This window comes from Accipiter gentilis, chromosome 23, assembly GCF_929443795.1.
Source record: "Accipiter gentilis chromosome 23, bAccGen1.1, whole genome shotgun sequence".
In the NCBI taxonomy this organism is placed as follows: Eukaryota; Metazoa; Chordata; class Aves; order Accipitriformes; family Accipitridae; genus Astur; species Astur gentilis.
The window spans coordinates 12,031,571-12,051,743 of NC_064902.1; the positions used below are offsets into that span (position 1 = coordinate 12,031,571).

The window sequence follows — 20,173 nt, forward strand, 5'->3', positions numbered from 1 at the left end:
TCAGTTTGTTCCCTCTGCTTTGACAGCATTCCCAGACTGATCATTTCTCCACTATCGCTTCGATGCTGGTCATCTTAAACCTCTGCAAGGCCACCTGCAGGGCCCCTCCTTCTACAGTAAACCTGCAATTTAGTGCTTGCAGTGAAATAATCTAATATGAATGCACAACTGACAACAATGTTCCCCAGACCTCATCTATCTGTCTATTTATCCTTCATTAGTGAGCACCTTGAAACAGAGAGGCTCCTTCTGATTATCTGGGAAGATCCACGTGTTGGGAGCTGGAAGAATCAAGTAGGATCAAAAGGTGAAGAACGGTCTTAGACTCAAACCACGAGATGCAGCAGAAGAGTTGCCTTGTAAACTTTGGGCCTTTGCGTTACAACATCCCCTCGCCCTGCAGACAAGCAGCTTGTCTGACTCCTGATCTGAGATCACTGCAGCTAAGCCATACGGCTTCAGTGTGAGGAAGGAGACTTGACCTGAAATTTAGTGGCTTCGTATTTCTCAGGGATACTACACAGTCTACAGCTCAAGGTGTCTAAATATTTCTGTGATGATTACTTCCCGGAGATCTAGCTTCCTGCCGATGCAAATACAGCTTCCAACAGTCGGGAAAGAGCAGCTGAAGAGAAGAGACTTTTGCAAGGACACCTGCCACAGAGAGCATTCATACCAGCGAAGTACGGCCACAACCGTCTGATATTCAGATGCCTCAATTTTAAGAAAACCTCACACAAACCCAAGAGCACTAGCAAAGACTCAGCATACACCGAACTCCTCGGGGCAAAAGCGAGGCGCGTTTATTCGCAAACTCTCCTTTTCACACCCCAGGCACCTCCTGGCACGGCGGCTGCCCCAGGGACACCCAAGGCTGCGAGAGCCCCGCTGCTTCAGCGGCCGGGGGAAGGCCGGGAACGGCTTCTGGTAAACACGACCCGCGGCGGGTCCGGGTCCCGGCCCCGCTTCCCCCGGGTGGCTAAAGGCAGCGGCTCACGCTGGGGGGGCCGCCGGGAACTGCTCCCCTCCCCGCCCCGGGGCTGGCAGCTCGGCCCCGGCCCGGCTCACCGCACGCGGCTCACGTCCCCTTTCTTGCAGCTGGTGAAGAGGTCGCTGGTGTCCATGGCCGGGGCAGGCCGCGGGGCGGCGGCGCCGCATTGACGCGGAGAGCGGAGGGCAGCCGCAAGGGACCGGGCCGGGCCGGGCCGAGCCGGGGGAAGGGGCCGGAGGGGCAGCGACGGCGGCGGGACGGAAGCGGCGGCGGATGTAAACACGGCGGAGGGCGGGGCGGGGCGGGGCGGCGGGAGCGGAGCGGCCCTGCCGTCGACCTGGCCTAGCGGCGCGGCGCGCGGCGCCCCCTGGCGGCCTGGAGGAGCAACTGCCGCCCGGAGGCCTGCGTGGGAGCGGGGAGGGCGGCTCCGGGGCGCGGGTGGAACGGGGCGGGGGGGGTGGTGGTGAAAGGGGGGTCGGTTCTGGGACAAGCATGGCGGGACTGCTCTGGAACACACCCGAGAGGGGGCTGGCACACGTGGTGGGGCTCTGGACCACGCGCAGTTGCGTGGGGTCCAGCTCCGGAGCAGGTGTGGGCTGGCGGAGAGCAGAACCAGCTGGGGGCACCTGCTCCAGGACACGCGTGGCGCGGGCTCTGCGCTGGAACAGAGACTTGTGCTAAGCTGCCCTAGCAGGCAACCGGGGTCCTGGGCTGGACCCCACGGGGACAGCACCGTCACACCGTGGCAGGGGTGGGGGGCAGTTTCCCACAGCCCAGGCACCTGGCACGGCTCAGGGCTTCTGATCATTGAGAATTAAGGAGAGCTCTGTGGGCTGACCGACCCCCCCATCCCGGCAGAGGGACCCTGACCAACACCACGTTAACAGATGCGGGCGGTGCGAATTCAGGCAGATGCAGCCAAGCAAAGGACTCCGCTCCGGTCAGTGTTCAGACACCCAGGAGGTGCGTTTTATTGCAAAGAAAACAAAACCACAACCCTGTCGCTTCCAGGGCCAGACGCGAGTGTTTCTAAGTGTTCTCCGGCAGCAATCCCGAGCAGTGGCCAGGGCTCGCAGACAGTTTAGGTCCAGCAGGAATGAGGGTGTTAAGAACAGCCGGGAGCCTGGGTGTCAGCCAAGATGAGCCCACAAGGCTCTTCTGAGCCAGCACAGATAAAGGTGGTTGTTGTCTCTGACCGTTCAAGGTGCCCCAAACCCTCTGCGAAGGAAAGGTGCTCCTGCGTGGCTGCGAAGGTGGATGGGAACAGACGAGCTGCTGATGGCAGTGGATGCAGTGGGATCCTGCTGCAATGGTCTAAGGTCATACTACAATGATCCGTACGATAACGCACCTTCATTTCACACCGCATCCTTTGCCCAGAGAGATCCTTAAGGTGGTATCTTGAACTGTATTCTCAACCTGCATTACATACTCCACAGCACAGTTACTGGTCAGTTCTCATTGTTTCTCTACACCCTACATGCCACAAGGTGGTCTGCAGGATGCAAAGTCCTAGCACATGTTGGACTCCACATTACAGATGCTCTTCAAGACATCTGGGCAACATCTGGGAGTAATCTGCAGCTTGGCCATCCCAGACCACATCTGGCTACCGTCCCACAGAGATGGAGAGCCACTCTGATCTTGGCTGTGCATCCAGCCGATGTCACCGCCGGCATGCCCTGGGGCACAGAGCTCCTCACGCCAGCACTTGATGTTCTCTCTGAAGAACCACCTCCATTTCAAGCCAGAGCCTCTGCTTTCTGGCTATGGTCCCCAGGAGGAGAAGGGGCAAGTGGAGGAGAAAGTGGCGAGATGGAGCTGAAACCCTGTATTGCTACCCAGGGCCTCTAGATCGGTGACTCCAAGGAATGTCCCATCTCATTGCTTTGCAGAAAGAGCTGTCCTCACACAAACCACCCCTTACGTGCCTGGTGTGAGCCCCTCTGCTCACAGGCAAGGCCAGCAGCCCCTCATGAATAAAGCAGGTGACTGTCCTAGGCAAGTCACAGGAAACAAATAGTCAGAGCTAAGAGGGGGGGAAAACTCCTTTTTTTATTATTTTTTCGTCTCCAACTCCCAGCAGCCACCAGGTGTCAGTGCTATCAAACGTTTGGCAGATGGGACTACAGCAAAGTCCGAGTAGGTGGGAAAACAGTTTTCCAGGAATCACTTTGTCACCTGAATCTGCTCTGTCACCTGGCACACCGCTCTGAGAAGTCCAGCTTTGACAGTTCTTGTTAAAAAGAAGTTTAACTACGTTAAGGTGATAGAAAAGCTTCCTGTTACAAATGCTAAGACAAAGTTTCTCGTCCTCTTTAAACCCTCCCTGTGCAGAGCTGGAAACCCAAGCACTGAACAACAGAGTAAGTGGGCTATCAACAGCCTCTCTATAGTGCTCCCCAGCCCGCAGGTCCCCAGAGATGACCCATCTCTGCAAGGCTGGTGGGAGAGGGACAACAGTGCAATCGACTTAACAAGATCAGCCTAGTGCAAAAAAAGATACAGAGAAAAAACAAATGGTAAAGGTATAAAAAGTATCACCAGACTAAAGTGAAATGCTATTAACCAGTAGATTTCTGGAACTAAACTGAGATCATACAGCCAGGTGCACCCTGTCAGAGACAGCAGAATATTGTTCTCAGCCTCCTGACAGCCACCCTTAGACACTCTCAAGATCGCCTGGATGCTCCAGATGCAGAAGAGAGCTCTACAGTCTCTGGAAAACCTTCAGGCCGTAAGAAGCCAGAAGAGCAAATCAGGAGAACTTGCTAGCTTATTAATAAGCCTGCACAGCCCCCTTGGTTTCTTTAAAGTTTGAAGACTTTACACCAGACCAGGAGGTGCTGAGCCCAGCCAGAAGCATTGCTTTATCAGCACCTTCTTGTTTCTCTGAATTAGTAAAGTGGAGAGAAAACAGGGCAGCAAAGAAGCTCCTAGCGATGATGTGCACCAAGGAAGTGTTTTGTGGGTGAATTGGTTCACAGCTGATTGGTGGTATTACCTTTTTAATAGCCACTGGGCATTAAAAACATATTTAGTGAGAATTATTGGACTTAGAAACATTTATACAGTGAGATTGCCTAAAGGCCACAGCCATGCCAGGCCCTGTTATGCTAAGTGCTATACAAACTCAAATTTTAACCCCATGCTTTAATTTACTCACCATATCATAACAACAACTTGCATTTAATCCTGTGAGCCCCAAAGTGCCATCAACACAGCCACTGAACTTGTGCAGTTTCACTGCACAGACCCATCAAACTCAGCAGGAGCCATCAGCCAGGGGTGGTCAGAGAAAGGCCACATGTGGCTGTCCATGTACAGGGACTGTCCCCCATTATCAACTGCTGGGGCAGGAGAGGGAACTCCTCTGAGCATCTCTGCAACCCTACCAACAAGATACAAAAGGAGCTGATGATCACCATCTCCTACATAACACAGAGAAAGGTATGGAGGCAGGATAAAAACACTGAAAACTGCAATCTGGATAGGAAACCAAAGGCAGTCACCTTTCTTGAATCCCTAATAGACTGATATCAACGTGGTCCTACATCGAGGTGATCTGTGATTCAGTTTGTATGCAAAGCGCTATGCAAAATGAAACAACAGACTCTTGTACCTTGACTTTAGGCATTCACATCAGGGATGAACATGCTAAAAATATCTATACATACGGGGATAGATTTACAGGCTCGGCATCAGGCTGCATATCTGTGGTCTTTCTGTACAAAGGTTCCCTTAAAGACTAAATGCAAAGCTGCATCTTGCAGTAAGCAAGCATGCAGATCACCTTAACAGAGAGGAATACTGTTGCCTCTGACTGAAGCAAGTCCCTCAATCCCTCGATGACAGAAGAAACAAATGTTCTGGGATTTCAGGCTTGACAGTAGTTCTGAGTCTCAGTTTAGGCAGGGCTAAGAGAACAATTACGCATATTCACGTGCCTTTTATCACATATCTTCGGGGAGCTGGAGCCTCAAAGTTGCCTGAGGCATGCCTGAGAAACGTTCATTGGGGAGCTCTTCGATCTGATTCTCATCTCATCTGAACTGGCTTTTACACTTGCTTAAATGCAGTGATTTTTAAAGATGTTACCCCGATTTACACCTGTGGGACATTAAACACTTCCCCCTCCCCCAGAGCAGCCTGCCAGTCTAAAACTGAGACTTAGACAAGGGATACTTTGCTACTGATTGCACAGGCTGTTGCATGAAAGAGGCATGTAAATTTCCTTTTTGAGCAACTCTCCAATCTAAAGCAAATTTCCAGCTAAGATGCTGCACCATGGCACTGACTTCTCTGCAACCAATCAAGCAAGGGTAAAGTGCTCAAACTTTGCAAACTCAGCTTGGAGCTGTGGAGCTGAAAAAGGGAGTGGGGCTGTTTGTGGTGATGATAGTGGGATGTTTTCCCCAGATGTAAACATCAGCTCATCTAATTAGCAGCTGAATGCTAGAGCACTAGAAAACCTATTTTCACATGTGGAATGCAGACTGTGCCCAGGACTGAGTCTTGGCTCCCCTCTGTCCAGAATGCACAGGTTTTACTGCACCTGCAGGGACTGAACGTCATCTTGAGGTCAGGATCTGTCTGCTGTAACTCCAGCTGGACTCCCAAAGTGAATTTACTCCCCAAAGCTGGACTCTTGGTTGCAGACTTAGCCTCACCGCCTTGCTTCTCAAGCCTAGCCAAGCTCAGCCACTACCAGAGAGCTACAGTAAGTGCATTTAAAGGTGATGAAAGCATTGGTGTTACTGATAGGAACACACACAGAGACCTACAAACCCCACCCCTCCCGCTTCCCTCTGTTCAGTGATCCTGCTGGCTCCAAACCTCAGATGTGGGCTCAGGACTTCTATTGGGAAAACTTGCCCAAAGACTTGACCTGTTCCAAGCCTTTAAGAAGTTCCTGAGAAGCCACCCGATCCCGTGGTCCATCAGTCAAGATAGGAGAGACACAAGTGTATTTAAGGGGGTGGTTCCCTCCCTTCTTTTTCTAAAGATGTGTGTCTTCCTCAAACACATCCACATCCTCGCTCGCCTGCTTATTGATCAGGACATCCCAGCTGTCGGGGCCATTGATGGTGTTTCCACCATTCACGCTTGGCTTCTTCTCCTGCATTTCCGACTGGCTGTCACTGGCCACATCCAAGGTGGGGTTGTCATGGCAGCCATTCTCAACAAAGCGCAGCTCCTCACCATGCGACTGCAAAGGACAAGAGGAACACAAATGGAAACAAAGGATAGGCCTTAATGCTGCTGAGAAGCACAATCAGACCAGGCTATGATGGTCACCGAGGACTTTGCAGGGTCATAGGAAAAGGTAAATTTACTCCTAGCCCAGCCGTTACAGTGGAAACTACCTGTCTTGAGCACAGCAAGAGACAGGTTTGCATCTCTTACACCTGAATGGGCTCCCTTGCTGCTCCAGCAGTGTATCCAGCTATGCCCAGTAAGTGGACAGGGGAAAACAATCTCCCTCTTAACTTTCCAGTCCCCTCCTTCCCAAGAGGCAAGAGTCCAGCCACCTTCCCGCAGCACCTGCCCAGTGCTCACTCACCATGTTCTTCATCTTGGGCAGGCGTCTCTGCCAGCAGTTGTATATGAGCCCCAATACAATGATGATGGCACAGATGGAGCCGATGATCACCAGTACCACAAAGAGTTTCCCATAATCGCTGCGTGTCTGGTTGGGGTGCGACTGGCAGCTTGTCGTGGTTGAATAATTCTGGATGCCAATCTGGAAGGAAGAAAGGGGTACACTAAATCCCCTGGCCTGCAGTCAGGTGGTATCCTGTTCAGACTTTCCAGGGTCCAAATACAGGACTATCACTGTAGGCAAAGGAACTAAAAGCCAGGGTTGGGGACTCAGGATGTACAGAGTCTTCCATGACTAGAAGGTACATGACTAAGTTCAACGCCATGTTCCATCAAAGCTAACATGTCAGCAAATGCAAGTAGGCACAATCTTACTTTGATCATCTGCACAAGGATCACACCTATGTGCAAGACAAAGAGGCTTTCATGGGAGAAACTGCCCAGCATTATGAGTACCCAAAACAAACTACAGACCATTGATGGGTGCTGAGGCTTTAGTGACTGTGTGACAGAGAATGAAACCATAATAAATAGTTTCCATTAAAGCTCTGGTCCTAAGAGGGTATAGTGGTCTTTCCGAGGTCTTGAAAGTGGACAGCTGCCTACTGATCCAAAAAGCTGCCCTCGAAATGGGCCGCCTGTGGTTGTCAGCAAAGAAAGGCCAATGTCAGTCCTAGTAACTTGGCAGATTTCAAGCAGGTTATGTATCAATTCGATAGTAAGTATGACGTGTGTAAGAGAATATCCTCCCTCCTCCTTTCAAGCTCTTGCTAGCGCAAGGTCAATGCAACGAGCAGTGTTTCATTATTGATAGAGCTGGAAGCAGGTGGTGAGGCCCTGCTCTGGTAGGATGCACGTTAACGTAGGGTCACAGTTGCACAGAGAAGTCAAACCTTGCACCGACATGAATCCTTCTTTCTGGACAGTTCTAGCTGCTAATACTTCAGTCACACAATTTCTAGAGGGTTGGCTTTTCGCACTTTCTCTGGTGTAAGCCAATCAATACAGCACTGAGCACTTAATTTGCTTTGTCTAACTGCACCAGTTCGTTAGGTCAGGGAAAAACCTGAGACCAGATAGACAGCCAGTGGCCCAACTGTGCTGCTAAAGTCAGCAGAATTACTCCAGTAGTGTAAAAAAACCCAAGCAGTATCAGGCCCTCAGTGCCTACATATCCCATAGGCCTAAGGGGCAAAGTCAGAGATCATGGGACTCATTTGTCCTCATCTCTACCTCTTCCAAGCTGCCTGTTAGAGGGCAATATGTGAGGGCTAGAGGCAGCTACAGTAGAGTCTGGCATCCATCCCCCCTGGTCCTCTGCTTGCCCTTGTGTAGGCAGTTATCTAAAGGAGTGAAATGCAGACCCTGGGATTGCAGGAATAAGGTGTGTGAACGTGTCCCATCTAGTACAGGCACCTCTCCCACCTCCTTCAGCAAAGCTTGAGCTACTGAGAGCAGCCAATGTATGTGAATCAGCTGTAAGGTGAGCAGGGCCAAATCTGGGGCTCAGTGGCTCCCACACTGCCACAGGCAATAGCGTAGAAGGGATGAGGCCAAGTATCCCAGCAAAATGAGTGTGCAAAAAGCAGCTTCACAACCAAGCCAGAAAAGCAGGGAGGGAATAACCCACACTTGCTCTCTTAATGGGAGCAGATATTTGATGGCCTGGCAACTACCAGAGAAGAGAGAAGGGAGTTTGCCAAGTGTATGACTCATCTGTTTGCCTGCTCTGGGTTCAGCATTCGGTTAGCCTGAGATATGCTCCCAGTTTTCAAGGTGCTTATTTTAATTGTCTAGCTAGTCTTAACAAATGGATGCAGGCAGACAGGCTTTTACCTCGGCTAAGCTCCTCTTAACATCCCCCAGTGCCATGAGAACATCTTTTGTAGGGATGACACCTGTAAAGAAGGAGACAGAGAGATCAGTGCTGCTTTCAGCTCAGTTAGCTCAGATATATGTACTCATCACTGTGAAATCCCCAACAGAATAGAGGCCCGGGAATGCACATTTTTGTTCATTGGTACTTTATGTTAGGAGGCTGAAAGAATGCAAGGACCACAACCAAGGATACCTCCACATGTTCTTTAAAGAGCGGGAAAAATCCAGGCATGAACTGATACCAGAGGCACCTAGGTGTGCCCTCCCCATAACCACAGCTCTCAGGATCTGTGTCTGCTCTGGGAGTGAGGAGCAGTGTCCAAAAAGTCATGGAGGCAGTTGCCTATGCTGCCTGATCCAGCCTCCCCATCCAGAACAACCTGATCCTGAGCTGCAGTGCTCAAGATGTCTCCACAGAGCTCCATGCTCACCAATCACAACCTTTAGCAGGTGTGTTTTGCTCTGCAGAGCACCCTGGCAAGGTGGTGTGCCTGGCACAACAGCAGAGTCTGCAGGAGGTGTGCTGTAACAGCTCCACTCCCAGCAGCAGACAGCTTCAACTAGGGAGCCACCAGCCCATACTGAGCCACCCCTTCCTGGGACCCTCCTTCCCTAACAGCTCCCAGGACGCTCTCCAAGCCAGGAGAACAGAAGCAGTCAGGGAGGATTTAGAGGCTGAGGCCCATTTCTCCCTTTGCTTGCATAGCAGTAAAAAGAGGAACTGAAAAAAAGCACGATTCTTCAGAGCAGAAAATACTCTGGTTCCTGAGGCCTCTAAACACAGGGATATCTCCCAGCCTGGCTGTGCTGCTGGAGTTCAGAACTCCATGTCCCCTCTCATGATGGCATGAAGGTTTCTGTTTAGAAGGCCAAATGGTTACCGAAGCCTTTTCATTGGCACATGGTCCAGCCCAAGGGCTTGGGAGAGATGCAATGATTTAAGGCATCGATACAGAAAATACCACTTAAATATTAGCTCTATTTTCCTATCACTGGGGGGCATTTTAGAATACTGTTGGGGTTTTTTTCATATAGGCCATAATGTCAACATTAGAGGCCTCTGTCACTAAAGCAGGAAGCAGAAGCAGTACAGGAAAAGCACTCCCCTACCACAAGGGGATTAAAGAGATGCTAAAATGTTCCAGCCCAGCCCACCTTTCACTGTCAGCTTTTGTTTCTTGGGGGATGCAGGGAGGGCACCATCAGGACTGGCCCAGTTCAGACAAAACTTACAAATTGTTAAGTGAACTAAGAGCAGGCTGTCATGTCCTGCCATTGCAGTAGCCTGCCCTTGGAGGAGAGTATATAAGCATCAGGAGAAAGCTGATGGATGCTCTAGTGAACGCCATCCAGGGAGGGAGCAAAGCAGGAGGCAAAGCACAGAAGATGGAGCTGCATGCAAGTGGTGAGGGACAAGCCAGAAGGCAGATATGAATAAAAAGAGTCTTATGTCCTCAGTCCCCCTCCATCCCTCAAGTCCAGTGAACACTGGGAACTGGTGGTATTGAAATGGACTGGAGAGCAAAAACTCCTTCCAACATAGCTGAGCACTGCCTTTTGAGAGCCCCTTAAATACACACCCCCATCACAGGAAGGTTCCTTCTCCCAGCACTTACCCTGTTCCCCTGCCAGTGTCATTAGCAAGTGCTTGTCGTTCTCATTGGGTTTGCTCAGAGAGATTAGCCAGCGGTCCTGCAGCCCATCCGCCTGTCTGGAGAAGGCATCCTCTACCAGTGCCAGCAGCTGAGGACCCCGCTCCAGCCGAAACTCCTCCTGCCACAGGAAAGGGACATTGGTGAGCATACGGTGGGAACAGGGAAGATGTAGCACTGCAGGGCTGGCACGGCTGCATGGCCGAGACCCCTGAACCAGATGTGCCCAAAAGCCAGCAATGCTGAACCTGGTGCAATGCTCCCCTGCACATCCCCAGTGCCCCAGGCTGGACCCACGCGCATCTCCTGACACAGCAGCCCTCCTCGGCTCCTGGGGCTGCCATACACCCCACACCATGCCAAGCCCATCTTCCCTGGCACACAGGGATCCTGAAGCAACACTATCGTGTAAGGCAAGAAGGAAGCAGCCAGGGTCTTCCCCGCAGCCAGCACTGGGTCAGCGGGTGCCACTCAGCCTGACATGCTCCAGCCATCCCTCGGCAGGCTCCTTTCCTGCTTTCTCACTCCTGTGTTTCTATTCTTATCTCCGGTTGCCATGCCAACCTGAAGGCCACACAGATGATTAATAAAATGGAGAGCTCTTGTTGCCATGGCAGTTCGAAGCGCTCAGGGCAGACACAGGCCTGTGCCGAAAACGGCCTAATTGGAAAAGACACCGATGACTGGGGCCTGAATCACAAGGGCCTCCCAGTGCCTCCTCTCATCAGGTTATGGGTTTCAGCAAGGGGAGGCAGGAGGAACAGCATGAGGATGCAGCGCCATGCTGCTCTGTTGCAGCTCCAGTTCACGGCCCCGCCGCCAGCCTGCAGCTCTGTTTTGGGGGATGGGGAAGAAGGGGGAGCATCTAAGCCCAAGAGCAGGAGGAAGACAGAGGTGAGATGTTTCTAATGATGCAGAAAGCAGAGGTTGCAGAGCACTGATAAATTCTCCATGGTGGAGAAAAGGGAGCTGTGAAGGAGCTTGAACGCACATGCACAGAGGTAGAGGTCACCTCCTGATGTATAGCCAGGTACCACTGTTGGGTCAGATGCCGCAGTCCTCACTCAGGCAAAATTGCCAGGTATATTGAGTGGGAGATGTGCCCAGAGAGAGACTGAAGTGACTCCCTTGCCCAGAGCCCATTAGGAAGATAAACAGGCTGCCAGCTTAACCCCGCAATACAGACATCATCCCTGCAGCAGGTAAAAGCCTGGCGCTGTGAAGAATATTAAAGCTCAAGGTGCAACTCTCTGGAAGGGCCTAAGCATCCTCCTTGTCACTCAGCTTTTCAGTGGGACTCAGCACCACACCAGATCAGGGCATCAAAAACACAGGAAATATGTGAGGAAACCCCACTGACATTAAATTAAACTACAGCACTTGCAATGCAGGTTCTCCTTCACAACCCTGGAAATCCAAACACCACAGGGCTCAGATACAGCAACTAGAAAACAAAAGGGACAGGCAGAGGGTAGGTGAGTTGCCCAAACTAAGCTGATTACCATGGGTAGGAAACAAACTGCATCAATATCAGTGGAAAGGAGAAGAGCTTGATTCCAGCTTCAGCCATGCAAAGTGGTAATGGGAGGCAGGGAACGAAGCAATGTTCATGTTAAATATGTATGTTGACAAGTGTCCCTTTGAATAAGGGAGAGGACAGCACAAATCATTCGCTGGGAAATATGTTTTGAAACATGAAATCAAGTAGAAAAACAGTTCAGCCCTGCCTATCCCAGGGCACTGTCGTCCTTCAGCAAGGTAGAACTGAGGATTCAACAGTAAAGACATAATTTCGTCAAGAGACATCTGCTTCTCAGTTCTCACCCTTACAGTGGTTTAAACAACACATGTGCAAGTGACCACAGGGAGGAAGCTACTATATATTACAAAATTAATCAGCATTTAAACTCCACACAGATAGGATAAAGAGCAATGGGGACTAAGACACGGAGGAAACAGGGCATCAGGACTCTGGTTTTCAAGGACTGATTTCCTGAGTTGCACTTGTGAACTGTAGCAGAGATACTTCAAACCTTCCGAAGAGCAAACTGGTTTGCCTAAATCAGGAGGAAAGAGACTGACTTTTCATCTACCCTTAATGCAGTCAGCATGCTTTATTGTGTATAGGAATTCCCCTGTTTTCCCTGACTCCAAAAAGTTCACCTCAAAAAAACCCAAAACACACACACACACACATTAAAAAAACCCCAACAACTCACAAGTAGTGGAAATAGGTCAGTGCCACACAGCCACCCTGCAGTAACAAAGCCAGCCAGATCTGCCCAGAGCAGGAGCTGCAGAAAGCAAGAGTGCAGACACGCGAGGCCAGAATACAGTTCCCCGATGAAACATTTTGGTCTCGGGCTGTCAGGCTTGTAATCATTTCTTAGAATTATGAAAGGCACCTTGACCCCAGGCCTTTCACAACTGGTTTTAAAGTGCCTGATAAAAGGCCCAGCAGAGGCGAACGAGCCCTTTTACCAGTGATCCACAAGGGGCTCTGGGCTCATGAATTATCTGCAGCTTTATGGGGATGGATGGACAGGCATTGGATTTGAAGAGCGTGGCTCCTTAACAGACCCAGATAACACACAAGGTAACAGGGTGGGGAGAAAAGGCACTTAAGGAAGATTTAGTGACAGTTGTTTGACACTGAACCATTCACCCTGCAAATGGGGAGTCTCTATTCCTCTGAGCCATCAGAGGAATGTTACTATATCCTGGAAGGAAGAGAAGGAAAAGGAAGAGAGGGAAGGAGAATTGCACTTCAATCCTGCCACGTTTCCTACCAGTAAGAGGTGCAATGTATTGAGATTTAGGGCTTTTAAAATGTTTTGTAGTGAATGCAGACAGGAAGAACTCTGCCTGCCCCCACTTCTTTAAGCACTATTCCCCACATGCCATCAAATCTCCTTAGACTGACTTACACAGTCAATGTTATCCGACATATTCAGGATGATGTAGTTTTTCCCCGCAAGGTTGCTCCAGTCTTTGCAGATCACCTGTAGAGACAAGACAAAGACAGCTAGGTTTGAGTAGTGAATGCAGCTCTCCTGCTGCAACCATGGGTGCACAAGGGACAGGAGCAAGGGGCTGTGCCATACCCCCAGGAAGCGCTTCTCAAAGGCTAAAGCTGTCCTCTAACTCTGTACTAAGGAGGAATCACCATTTCAGTGCTAGCACATGAGGCAGGGACAAGGTTACTGTGCCACCTTGCCACAGCCCAGCCTACCTTCCACCTCTACCTAGACCCCAGGAGGACTCTCAGGTACTCAGTGGAAAGCTCTCTAGCCTGCAGCCTTGTTCACTATGTGATCAGCACTCAACACAGAACCCAACCAGGAGACTCTGTCATCCTTAAATGAACTGGTGACAGGGCAGCACATCGCAGGCTGGATCAGACACACAGAGGGACTAAGTCACTTGCTCAGGCTCCTGAGTACAATGGGGTAGAAAGCAAAATTAAAAGCTTTCCTTGGTACTTTCTCACCAGTCAGCTCCTGCTACCTATTTTCCCTTAACCAGCTGCCAGTTTGCTGGATTCAGGAACTGCAGTTCACCTCACACCTCCTCTCCCACGGGCTCTCCTAGATCAACATCCTCACAGATCACTCTACCCTGCTCCACCTGCTCTGCATCTGGTCCCTGCAGGCAGCAGCAGCAGCAAAAATAGCACTTCCCTCTCACTCTCTTTCCAGAAATCCTTGGGGCCATTTTTGTCCTGACACTTCCAATAATGCAGGCTGAGGAAACAAGGAGCTTTTGCTGCTGTGCATGCCCCAGAGGGCAGGTGTTTATTAGAAGCAGGATTTTGTGCAGCAGTTTGCTGGGGAAGATGGGAGGGGGCAGGGCTTTCACCAAGGATGATGGATACCCTTAAGAAGTGCTATGAAAAAAACTCTCCCCAATATTCAGTTTTGGCTGGCTGAACAGAAAAAAGCTACTTCCACCAGACTTAGGGACGTGGGTAAAGTTAAGGGGTTAAACACCCCCCCAAAAAAGAAGTACCCAAATTTCTCCGCTGCAACCTCCCACCCACTCCCTGCTCCCAGCGCTACCTGTGCTGAGTCCCAGGGCAGCTCTGTTGGCAGCATGGCCATGTGGGCATCCCCAGCCTGTGGTGACAAGCTCCTCTCTGCTGCCGCAGTCTCAGTGGCTGACTTGGTGTCATTCCAAATGGGATCCAGCGCAGGCTCATCAGCCCTGTCCCACGGAGATGCAGAAGTAGTGGAGTGCTGCTCACTCCCAGAAAGAGTCTGGGTGCCTGGGGAGCTGCCTCCAGGAGAGGGTGTCCCCACAGGTGTTTCCACTGTCTGCTCCATTTCAGTTAGCACTGTGGGCTCCAGCATCTCCCAACCCACCGTGGTCTCTGAGACCTCCTCTCTGGACGAATGCTCTTCCCCACCAGCCTCCACTGTGGTGTCTGCAAGTTCTGCTCTTGTGGTAGTCACAGTCAGCTCTGAATCTGCTCCCCCAACAGCCCATGTGTCCCCAGCTGTCACCTCAAAGGGCTCTTCTGAAACACTGGGAGACCTTGCAGCAACAGTAGTAGAAAAAATAGAGGACACAGGCAGAAGACCTGGTCCCATGCTGCTCCCAAGGTCTAAGCCTGGAGGAACAGAATCCTCTTCTTGCCCTCCTATGGCTGCCTTGGTCATGATACCTGGCCCGGCAGAGGCTGTGGAAAACAGAAGGCTGAAGGAGTCCTCTTGGCCCACTGGTTCAGAAGATGTAACCTCTGGCCTGGAGGTCTGGAGACTCTCCACTCCTCCTCTTGAGTGGTCTATAGGGAGCAGCCCCTCCTCTTCCTCCAGCGTGCTAGAGAAAGGCATGTGCAAGTCAGGCTCAACAAATTCTGCCGGCGGCTGGACAGTGGCTGTTCCCCAGTTGTCTTTCACCTGTGTCCCATTCCCTTTCAGCAGGGCCTTCTGAGACGCAGCAGGAAAGCTGTAATCTAAAAAGAAATCCAAAAGACTTCATGTCACATCCCAAGTAACCATGAACTCTGAAAGGCAGAGAGCTGGCCCCATTATATGTGTCTAGCCACATATGGGATCAAATGGCAGAGACCTTCTAACAGCAGGTAGTCTGCCACTGAAAAGAACAATCCCATCTGACAAGTGCAGTGCAACCTCCCGCGCTTGCCCAGCTCCCTGTCCCATCCCAGCAAACCCACTTTCCCTAAGGGATAATTCACATGTTCATTCTCTCCACTCCCTTCTGTCCTGAGGCATTTTCTCAGACAATAATAAATAACAGTTTTGACACCTGGCATCTTTAAGGCGAGATTACGAGCATTAGAAATCAGGCTGAGACCCAGAGATTTGTTTCCGATGGGATTCAGAAAGATATGGGACAGTAGCAGCAGTCAGCCACAAGCTAAATGGGAAATACTAGGGAAGACTAACAAAAGCACAGCAAACCAAATCCTACTCCCTGGTACGCCCAAGTAATACCACCAAAACCTGAATCAACCTGGGCATCTTTGAAATGCAGAACTTCAGTTTGTACAGCACTTCACAGCAAAGTCATCCCACAAACATCTGTATTATACGACTCCCATGTCATTAAGGAACGGATTTGCTGCAGGGAAACACAAGCCAGAAACAGGAGCTGAAATCTAACTCCCCTCCTTCCAACTTCAGCCCCTGGTTGTTCTGTGGCTCTGACCATGAATGTGTCTGATGTTGCTAGACAAATATAGATGCTGAAGAATTTGTATCTCACAAACGTAAGGTCAGAGCAGGCAGTGGTTTCTTCTGGAAGCCCAGAAAGGAGCTGGGATCCCAGGATAAGGAGAACATCTGTAAGATCAGACACGTTAAGCTCAGAGCGGCAGGCATAAATCCAGCAGGCATAAATCAACCTTCACCTTTCTTGAGAAATTGCCTGTACCTGAGGAGGTCCGTTTCAGGAGTTTGCATCCCAATTAACTCCTTTTCTCCCCAGGATGAGCACAGCACATATTCTGACTGAGAAAGGGAAGGAAGACAATCCCTCCACAGCCAGAAACAAGCACCCTGCCTTGTCTATGGTTATTAAGTGACTGTCTGAAATCCCCAAGGCCCCCATCTCCTCTCCTGCCTGCCAAAGCAGATGCTCCATGGAGCACAGTGCACAGCAGCTGTCTGGATGCCTTACAGAGGAAATCTGCACAAGGAATCTCCATGCATCCCTGACTCCAATCCATCGCTTGCTGTGGCCAGAGCGGATGCAAGCTCCCAGGCAGGGAGGGCCATGTCAGCAAACACATCCATTGCCTTGGATATTCCCTGGCAACCAGGACTGCCCATGCTGTTCCTGCACACTCCTGCCCATCACTCCCGAGCGGAAAACCACGCTGCTCCCTCCACCCCGAGCAGGAGGTACAAAGATGCTCCTGTTCAACTGGCAAGTGGCTTCCCTAACCCACAGCTTATTTCCTTCACACTGTCAGCAGCTCCCTTCAGATGCTGCCCAAAGATGAGCGTGATCCAGCTGCTGACCTTCAGGGTCATGACATGGTGCCCATCTCCCAGTTCTGACTGCAAACAGGCCACTGAGATCTACTGACCACTGCAGGCAGAAGCAATGTCTACTTTGCTGCTGTGTTTCAATAGAGAGCACCCATCCTGACCGAGACTCTACCCAAGGACCCTGAGGATTAAAAGATTTTTGCTACCCCAGCAGACTACCTAGTGATACCCCCTCCGAGGCCAAGGAGACTGGTAAGAGGAATCAGCAGCAGCACAGACAAAAAAAAAAACCAAACAAAACATAAAACATCTCCCCTCCACTGCCCGGCACTTGGTCTTCACAAAGGCCCTTACCAACAGCTACACATCCCAGTGCCTGCAGACGCAGTCACTGCCTTGCTAGACGGATGGTGGGTAACGGCAAGAACACCCATAGACTGTGGGATTGAGGACATTAGGTCAGGACCCTCTTCAGACAGATGGTGAAGGTTTAGTGCATCTCCCAGGGCTCTGCTGTTCCTCCTGCTGCAGGGACACTTGGGGTTTGCACCAAAACCACTAACCTCAGTGAGAACCCTGCCTGCCCTGACGTGCTGTGGGTGAAAAATGAGGGTTTCACCCCTTTAAACAAGACCCTGTCAGATGAGATGTTATTTTCAAGGATCAATGATCCAATCTGCCATCTCCTTTGCCTAAAGACACTGTCAGTTTTTCTTGATTCCTCCGCAACTCCTCTCTTCCCTGCCCCTCTTCCCACCTGGAGGGGAGCAAGAACTGGCAGATGGGCACAGCAGAAAAAAACAAACTGGGAAAAAGCAGCATGAGGTTTGCCCCATGGGAGCTAGAAATGCTCCTGGCCTGTCAGCTCTCCTTTGAAGTGACACATTCGATCTTTCCTTAAGGTGCTGTCAATGATTAGCTAGCTCCTGTGGGGGAAAGCCCTGCATGGGACAGCCATGCCGCCTTTCCACCAACAAGATCTAAAGATACTGGAGGGACTGCCGCCTCTGCCATCTTTCCTGGTCAATGGAAGTTCAGGGAGAACCCATCCCACTCTCTTCCAGCAGGCTTCTGTCTTACAAGACAGCCAAAGACTGAAACCTGAGCTGTTTCTCTGGGCCAACAAATCAACAGTGTAGAAGCAGACACAGGAATCCTCACAGTCACTGCTAATTGAGTTAACATCCTCACTTGCCACCACTCTCCACTATCCTGCAGGCTAAGCTGGGAGCATCCTTCTCCCCTCTGGTTCATAAGACCCCACTGATTATAACCTCAACTCTCCTCAAATCTTGCAAGGGCTGTTATTCAGATATGCATGGAGAACAGTGAAACTTGAGGCATTTTGGTCAGAGTTGTGCTGGTTTGTGCTCCTTAAAACAAGGAGTTCTCCATACAACCCAGTTCCCAAAGGGGTTCAATCAGTTTCCAGGTTCAGAGGTTCAGGATTGGTGAGTCAATCCCTCCTTCCAGACTTTCCAGCTAGACACTTAGTTCCTGTCTGGAATCACCTTTTACTGTCTCACTACCAAGGGCATCTGTCCACTTCTCAAGATCAGGTCTCTAAGGCACTCGTATGTTCTTTTAGTTTACATACCTCTTCTATGAGTTGAAGGAATTTTTGTACCCTGTCCATCTCCTTGGTATGATCCCAGCCACTAAGTTGGTCCCAGCATCTTTTTCCCAAGGCTCCTTCCAGACAAGCTGGTTTCTGTCATTCAACTGTGCAATGCAAAGCTAAGAGCCTCCCCATTGGAAGAGTCTTCTCAGCATTTCCCTTCATTCCCCTTCCCCCCAGCCCCAAGGAAACTCAAAGGGCATCTCCCATTTTTAGCAGCTCCTTCCAACATTCAGCTAGCAGCTCCCCTTAAGCAAGTGGTCTTCTAGACCCTACAACCCACTGGTCCACCTGGTTGTCCTCTACCTTCAGCAGATCTACACCTGGTTCCCACACCCTGGGCACATGGAATTGCACCCACAGATCTTCCCACCTACCTATGCCAGTGCTATCCACTCTCATCCCCACCAGCTTTTGTGGAGAGAAACAGCAACCATGGAACAGAGAGGACAGACAGACTCAGGTGACCAGTGCTCCTGCTGAAGTGGGGCAGGGTCTTCTGTTAAAGGAGACAGGTATTATGGAGGCGACTCCAATGCCAGATTTGTCAGGCTCATTTATCAGCTCATCTCATTTCAGCGAGGAAGCAGAGCACTGCCAAAGAGAAGGGTGCCTGAGAAGGGAAGAGGTAGTAACTGCAAACACCATCAGCTCCTTCCCTGCCAGGATCTGCTCTGTAAGTCTCCCACCAAAACCAGCAGTAGGTTGGAGCACAGGAGAAACTTGTGGCCACACACAGAGGTGGCAAGTGCCACATACCCCTTCCAGCCACAAACAAGAGCAGCCAAGCTACGATGGAGCCAGCCTGATCACAGAGGGACAGCTCAGGAGAACTGCCTGCTGGAGCCACAAAACTGTCCCAGTCCAGCACCTCTGGCCAAACAGCCTATCAGGGATGGACCAGTTGAGCGTAGCAAGCAGCCACAGCTCCATGTCACATACTCTGCCAAATCTACTCAGTCACACCATCCCCTTGGCAGTCTGGTTCACCGATATGAAATTCCACACCTCACCTCACCTCTTTGCCGCCAGATCCTTAGCTACACCCCTTAATGCTTTCCATCAGTAGCAATATTACTCACATTGCAGCATCTAGCTGTCTTTGCCCTCCCCCCTGTAGCTTTTCCCTTCCAACCTCTCCTGCAAAAACCCTCAGGCACTATTTTCTAAAGAAACCATCTTGCACAGCCTTCCTTCCACTCCAAGTCCTGCCCTTTCCATCTCCCAGCAGACCCAGGTCTGGGTCACACAGATTCATTTCCTTTGCCTGGGGAGACGATTTGCCCTGGGAGAGGTGAACATGAGCTCCACACCTCTGCAAGAGCTACCATTTAGGCAATGGCCTGCTTCCTGCAAAATCAATACTGAAACTTCCCTGACACCAGACAGGCCAAGACTTGGCACTGTGCCACAGCATGACTCCTCAGCCAGACATTTAATTCATCACATTTCTGCTTCTCCTTCATTCAGAAGAGCTGGTTTCAGTTACTGCCCTGCAAGGTTGCCTACCCTGTATTTGCCACTATTAGGTGTTTAAAGCAACTGCGACAGCTCAGAAAAAGGGTGACCCTCATTGTTTTTAGTACACATAACCTGACCATAAGGTCTTTATTGGATTAAACTGGAAGATCATGTTAACCAGTGATTGAATTACTGATAACTAGAAGGCACTGTAATAAAGACAAGAACATTCCTGGGCTCCCACCACAACAACACAGCCTGATAGCACCATTCATACTAAAGCACCTGTCAACTTTGGGAAGTGCAAGGTGGGCTCTACTCCCTGCTTAAAATGTAGCCAGGTCTGAGGTGGTATCTGCTCAATGTTTTGCAGTATAGAGCAGTAAGGCTAACTGCAAAAAGGCACAGCCCATCTCATTGAAACTGCAGGTGGATTTCAAAGAGGCAAATTGCAATTACTGGTGCTGGAATTGAGCCAGCTGGGCTAATATCCTAATCTTCCAGAAGAGCTAGGAGA

The 20,173-nt window shown here is 50.6% G+C and overlaps 2 protein-coding genes across 4 annotated transcripts in view; both read right to left on the minus strand.

Annotated features, from left to right (window-relative positions):
• The window catches only part of ABTB1 (ankyrin repeat and BTB domain containing 1), a 29,656-nt gene extending 28,402 nt beyond the window's left edge, over positions 1-1,254 (minus strand). Inside the window, exon 1 of one of the 3 annotated variants that reach the window (XM_049827062.1) lies at positions 1,069-1,254. In XM_049827062.1, coding sequence (XP_049683019.1) covers positions 1,069-1,124 — 56 coding nt within the window. In that variant the 5' untranslated portion in view covers positions 1,125-1,254. Of the gene's footprint in view, positions 1-190; positions 209-228; positions 1,009-1,068 lie in introns of those variants that run through there. The other 2 variants (XM_049827064.1, XM_049827063.1) reach the window with 2 other exon arrangements.
• Positions 1,255-1,943: 689 nt separating this feature from the next.
• PODXL2 (podocalyxin like 2) overlaps positions 1,944-20,173 on the minus strand; it is a 33,766-nt gene continuing 15,536 nt past the window's right edge. The window contains exons 3-8 of the mRNA XM_049826926.1: positions 14,181-15,076; positions 13,050-13,124; positions 10,087-10,243; positions 8,429-8,490; positions 6,555-6,734; positions 1,944-6,200 (exon numbers count right to left, since the gene is read on the minus strand). Coding sequence (XP_049682883.1) covers positions 5,991-6,200; positions 6,555-6,734; positions 8,429-8,490; positions 10,087-10,243; positions 13,050-13,124; positions 14,181-15,076 — 1,580 coding nt within the window. The 3' untranslated portion in view covers positions 1,944-5,990. The remainder of the gene's footprint in view (positions 6,201-6,554; positions 6,735-8,428; positions 8,491-10,086; positions 10,244-13,049; positions 13,125-14,180; positions 15,077-20,173) is intronic.